The 5,652-nt window shown below is 57.4% G+C and overlaps 1 protein-coding gene across 1 annotated transcript in view; it reads right to left on the reverse strand.

Annotated features, from left to right (window-relative positions):
* Window positions 1-6: 6 nt before the first annotated feature.
* The window catches only part of LOC122155896 (maestro heat-like repeat-containing protein family member 2B), a gene marked incomplete at its 3' end in the record, with an annotated part of 6,334 nt that continues 688 nt past the window's right edge, over window positions 7-5,652 (reverse strand). The window contains 17 exon segments of the mRNA XM_042810233.1: window positions 7-112; window positions 254-408; window positions 665-817; window positions 1,260-1,369; window positions 1,570-1,693; window positions 1,849-1,962; window positions 2,324-2,416; window positions 2,533-2,668; window positions 3,074-3,153; window positions 3,463-3,585; window positions 3,801-3,956; window positions 4,092-4,214; window positions 4,338-4,457; window positions 4,722-4,892; window positions 5,038-5,157; window positions 5,476-5,549; window positions 5,635-5,652. The exon segment at window positions 5,635-5,652 is cut by the window's right edge and continues 4 nt beyond it. Of these exon segments, the coding sequence (XP_042666167.1) occupies window positions 7-112; window positions 254-408; window positions 665-817; window positions 1,260-1,369; window positions 1,570-1,693; window positions 1,849-1,962; window positions 2,324-2,416; window positions 2,533-2,668; window positions 3,074-3,153; window positions 3,463-3,585; window positions 3,801-3,956; window positions 4,092-4,214; window positions 4,338-4,457; window positions 4,722-4,892; window positions 5,038-5,157; window positions 5,476-5,549; window positions 5,635-5,652 (1,976 nt within the window).

Raw genomic sequence — 5,652 nt, forward strand, 5'->3', positions numbered from 1 at the left:
ATTAATATATAATTTCTCTTCCCTCTTATATAAAATTCTCTTCCCTCTTCTTCCCTTCTTCTGTCGACTCCACCGTTGAAGACAAAACTCTCTTACTCTCCTCCACATCTCACTAGAAAAAGGAGAGTCACATGTTGTGAGATGAAACACAGTTTGAAAGAAAAAAGAAAAAAATGCTTCCTCCCAGGATCCCTCTGACAGAGGCAAGCTACAACTGGGGCTGCACCAACAGCAAAGGCAGGAGTGCTGATACCTGTCTGTGGGCCCAAGCAGCCGGGAGAAGTTGTCAATCATGACCTCTTTGTGGCAGCGGGTGAGGATGACCACCGCCTGGCACAGGAAGGGCATGAACGTGCTCTGCTGCGCGGATGATGTGCAGCTGCGCAGGATGTGGAGGATTGGTAGCACCTGAAAGAAGAAGGGCAGAAAGAATGACTTGCTGCGTCCTGGACTCTGCAGGGCCTAACGATGGACATTCAGCACATGAGCACTGCCTGCTCCCTTGACATGCTGCCAAGGCCTAAGCCTAAATTGCACGCCAGCCACCCTGTCCAAGCCCTGGCTCTGCCCTCAGGCTGTGCTTCTTTAGCACAGGAGGCAAATGGCACAAGGTGTAGTGCAACAGCCAGCGAAAGTCCAAGAGAGGTGGAAGAAAGTCTCTTACGTCCCGACAGATGTCCTTCCCGTACATCTGCAGAAAGGTGATCATCCACTTCCCAGCTGCACGCACGCGCATTCCCCTGGCTTTCCGCAAGGTCTCCTTGATGGCCATCAGGAAGTCAACGGTGCGTTCCAGGGGGAAGTTTCTGCACACCATCTGCAGAGAAAAGAGAAGAGGAGAGATCTCATCACTGCTCTGCGGCAGCTCTTCAAAACAGAAAGCAGTCTTAGGGCGTTCTTAGTTCAGCAGCTTGCCGGTCATTCAGGGGCCATCACAGCGCTCCTGCTCTCCTACCCTGCTCTTTATACGGAAGGCGGTTGAGCCTTCTCTCAGCTGCTCCACCCATGGTTTCTGCTTACATGCAAAGCCTACCTAGCAGCCACAGTCACACACACACACACAGACACACCATGGAATCAGCTCCTTGCATGGGGGGCCTGAAGGGCAGACGTAGCTCAGAGCCTCCTGCTACTTGCTGAGAAAAGAGGTCTCAGGGTGACAGCTCATTTTGGAAATGGTAGGAAAGGCTGGGGACAGCCTAGGGTCGTGCAGAAGCCTATGCACTGAGATCCCACCACCCCTTTTTGGGTCCACTTACCCTTGCCAGTTTGGATGAGGTCTGGAGCTGAGCAGCGGTGCTGCAGTCATTCAGCCCCTCACACAGGCTCCCAGTGTCTCCTGTCTCGATGACTCTGTTGGCCACCTTGGCTGGAAAGAGCACGAGAGAAAAGGGAAGTCATGCTTCTGGAAACGGAACTGCTTTCCATGGGGGAGAGACTGAGGACAGGGTGGGGACAAGAAGAGAGCTGTGCACAGTGCATCTCCCTCCTGTAAGCAGGGCCCAGCCCGTGGGGCTCTGGTAGCGCTGCGGAGGAGAGCACAGGGCTGGTGCATCCCGCTCTACTCACCTTGGATTTGCAGAAGGGAGCTCAGGCAGGTGGCGGCCAACTGGCGGGATGTGGGCATGGGGTCACATGTCAGCGGAGCCAGCAATCCCACCAAGGAGCCAAAGGACTCACAGGCATCTCCTCTCTGCAAGGATGAGAGGCAGGAACAAAGCTGTAGGCAGCCCCAGCTCTCCCCAGCTTCTCCTGCCCATGCCTTCCCCATGCCATGACACAACATGCACAGCTGGGTGGAGCTCGCCTTCCAGCTCAGGGGCACTGGGGAGGGAGCAGGGAGCTCACAGGAAGCTCTTCACAAGCAGCCAGCAGCTGGGAGCAGGTCTGCAGGGCCCTGTTGTGCTCCCACACATTGTTTGAGGTCAGTGATCTCTGCAGGACCAGAAGCAGAGCATCCATCTCACCATGGACATCTTTCCCTTCCTGCCACCCCTCTCCCTGTCCCTCTTTTCCCGACAGTTTCCCTCAGGTCCTGCCCTGTGGCTCCACGTGGACCTCCGCCTCACTGTGCGCTGACACTGCAGTCTCTGCAGACACTCCTGCCTCCTAACCCAGGAGATTTTCCTCAGCTGTGCCCTGCCAGGGGCTGGCTCCTGCCTTTCCCCTTGCAGAGCCCATTTCTCTGCCCATTTCTCAGCTCGCAGTGAGCTGGCCTGTTAGCAGGAGATTTCTCCCCCTTCGATCACACTGTCAGTCCCCAGCTCTCTGTCCCTGCTATCAACGGGCACCATGCTTCCTCCCTTGCCCCACACGTACTCACCTGGACTATGTTCTGGAAGAATCCCCGGGTGGTCTCTGTCTCAAGCAGGACCACCATGAGCCGGCCCAGAGCTTTCAACGATGTCTGCAGAAGCTGAAAGCAGGAGAGGGGATTGAGGTGTGGCATCACGGCTGCTGCTGGAGCACAGGCCGTGTGTGCTGAGGTAGGGCTCTGACGCAGAGGTGGCTGGGAAAGTTACGGCAGGTTACCTGCAGGTACTGTGCTGCTTGCCGTGACTTCTTGATCTTCAGCATCATCTCTGCTGAAGGGTGTGACACAATGTTCTTGCAGCACAGAGCCAACATTTCACGTACATCCTTGCTTCCTAAAGAGGGCTTCAGCTTGCTGACAGGAGGAAAAAAGGAAGAGAAAGCAGAAAGGGCCTTTACCACTGCTCTCCAGATTGGTTCAGGCAATGTCTGAGATTCTCCTAATCAACAGCTGCAAAGCCAACACCCCCAGCCTGTGCTGCTGAGCACTGTCTTCAGTTCCAGCAGCACCCTCCTCCTCCCCAGCAGCAGTGAACCACCTCCCGCTCTGAAGGGAAGAAGGCCCCAGGTCTCCCTTCTCTTCATTGCCTGGGGACAGGAGTACCAGGCCTTTCTCCCTGCACAAAATCTCAGCTTCACTGGCCACAACAGCCCAGCCATCTCTCTTGTACATGCGACTCCTCACCCCCTCCCCCCTCCAAGCCTTCAGAAGCTACCTAGAAGGGGGACCACCATCTGCCTTGCAATCCTCCGCCTTTACCTCAACTACTCCAGGGCCAGAATTACCTTGAGGGGCACTGGGCAGACAGGGGTTCCCAAGTAATACTTCTTCAGCAAGTCCTGCAAGTACCAGACAGACATTGTCAAAGTGGGCAAGGGCCACGAGAGAGCTCTTCCACCTGGCCCAGAGACAGAAACAACTGCCACACACCAGCCCCATTGTTCCCACATTTCCCATGGAAGCACTGCAGGATGCAGCAGCTCCACAGCTGGTGGACCTAGCTCGCTGCCTGCTGCTGCCTGCCAGCACCCAAGGTCCCCACCAGCTGGAGATGTGTGGCTGAGGGAGACCTGCATGGCTCCAGGGATGGGAGCCTCGTGGCACAGCCCAGAACTCCTCTGCAGAGAGCCCTGGCTCTAGGCGCTCACCATCAGGATCTCCAGCAGCTTGCTCTTCAATGAGGGGTTAAAGAAGGCGGAGCCACCCACAGCATGGACGGCAGAGCTGAAATCAGTGATGCTCTGCACCAGCGCGAGCTTGTTCTGCAAGTCCTGAGGCCAAGAGAGAAGAACATTCTTTGAACTGTGGGAAGGGCCAGGGGCTGTAAAGGGGACACATGGGGCAACGCTAAGGGAAGGGCTTGGATCTTCATCTGGGCACAAACCGTTCCCCAAGGGACCTTTGGAAAGAGAAGGCCCATCTCAGCTTCCCCTCACGTGGAGGAGCTGTATCTGCTCTGACACCCTGGCAGACTTCGAGCTCTCACCTGGCAGCTGCAGCTGTACAGCAGCAGGATGTTGCCCACAATGTCTCCCTCCAGGTGGGCGAGCAGCTGCTCCTTGGAGGCTCACAGTGCCAAGCTGCCATGGGCGAGGATGAGAGCGCTGCGTGTAGCCTGAGCTCTCGTGCTGTCCAGCTCCGTCTGTGAGGGGAGAAATGCCTTGAGACACTCGCTCAGCAGCCCCCAGTGCCCTGTGGTGCACCTGGGCTCCCAGGGCAGGAGCTGCTGTGAAAATAAGGCAGAAGAATGCCAAGATGGGAACCCGTAGCACTTTACCTTCTTGCGCCTGGAGATCCTCCCATTCCGGCCTTTGCACAGCCTGGACGCAAACATGGTGAGTGTGTCCAGGACTGTGTGGAAGTTGCTGTCAGCAGCATGGCTGACAAGAGAGATCATTCCCTGCACAAAAGAACGAGGGGCAGTTGGCGCAGGCCTGAACCTGCTGGCACGGCCCTCTGAGAAGCCCTCTGCCCCAGGGACAGAGCGGGGATGCTCACAGAGTTGGAGGAGAAGAGAGCTCACCTGGGCCTCAGATGGCTCCTCTGCATTGGATTCCTCCAGGTGCTGCAGCAGCTTCTCCTGGACATGGAGGACTTCCTTACAAGCTCCCAGAACGGTCCCCAGAGCCTTGTACAGGAAGGTCTGCGTGGGAAGGGAAGGAGTAAGCTGGGATGTGGCAGCAGCCTGACCTTACGGGAGAGGGCTAGATGGGAAGGACCCGCACTCCCTGGGAGTCGCTGAGAGCAGCTGTGGAGCAGAGCTGTAGCCAGCCCCAGGCAGTTTGCAGGGAACCGCCCTGTGAGGGCACAGGCCGTGGAAGCAGCGTGAGCAGCCCGTGTGGGCAGAGCCCCAGCCTCAGCCCCAGCCCCAGTTGGGCACTGCTGATTAGAGCCGCGGGGAACTCACCTTTTCTGCAGAGCTGCTGGCAGAGCTGCTCAGCCGCCGGCTCAGCTCGCAGCTCAGGGTCTTGGTCCAGGCCTCGTCCTCCACGACGTCCAGTGACCCCAGGATGTCCATACACAGCTCTTGGAGAGCTCCCTCTTCCTGGGCTTCCTGGGTGGAAAGGTCTTTGGCTGCCTGCACAACAGTGGTGTTGAAATGCCAGTTACTCTCAGTTCTCAGGAGCCTCTCGGGAGGCTCAGGTGTGGCCCCATCGGTGCTTCTGTGCCAGCCTATGAGCTGCACAGGTCTTCCAAAGGAAGATGCTGCCCACTGTCCTTACCCTTCTTCCCGTGGTGCGGCTGAACTCCCTGAAGATATGCTCCACCACATCCCAGGCTGAGCAGCTCCAGGCATTAGCGATGAGCAGATCCTCAATGAAGTGCAGCACGGCCCTCCTCACCTGCCAGGGGTCAATTGTGGGTGTGATTTTCCTGCTCAGAAGGCCAAGGGAAGCCACCTGCTCATCAGGTGCCCTTTGGGCATGAGCAGAGATGACAAAAGCAGAGGAGAAGAGGTGAGGGCCAGGCCTTAGCACCAGGCTGTGCACTTTCCATGCACAGCACAGGGACCCGACCGCTCCACTCTGCCTGCTCTCCTGACAGGAGCCATCGTGACCATGTGGTTGATGCCTCAGCACATCCCTGGTCACCCCAGGCCCTGCCGTATTGGCAGCAGCATCACCACCCCGACAGTGCTTTCCTTTCCCCAAACAGCTCACCCGGGTCCTGGGGTCACTGCACACACGCTGCACAGCCTCTGTAATCTGCGGCAGCTTCTCTGTCATCGCAGGCTCTGCAAGAGATGCACAGAAGCATGCGTGGAGGCACAACTCAGATGGCAAAAGGGATCCCTGGAAGTCCCGACCCGTGGTACTGACCATCAGAGCGAGCCAGAG

This window comes from Centrocercus urophasianus, unplaced genomic scaffold (genome assembly GCF_019232065.1).
Source record: "Centrocercus urophasianus isolate 14NV4802_14NV808 unplaced genomic scaffold, USGS_Curo_1.0 seq_12, whole genome shotgun sequence".
NCBI lineage: Eukaryota > Metazoa > Chordata > Aves > Galliformes > Phasianidae > Centrocercus > Centrocercus urophasianus.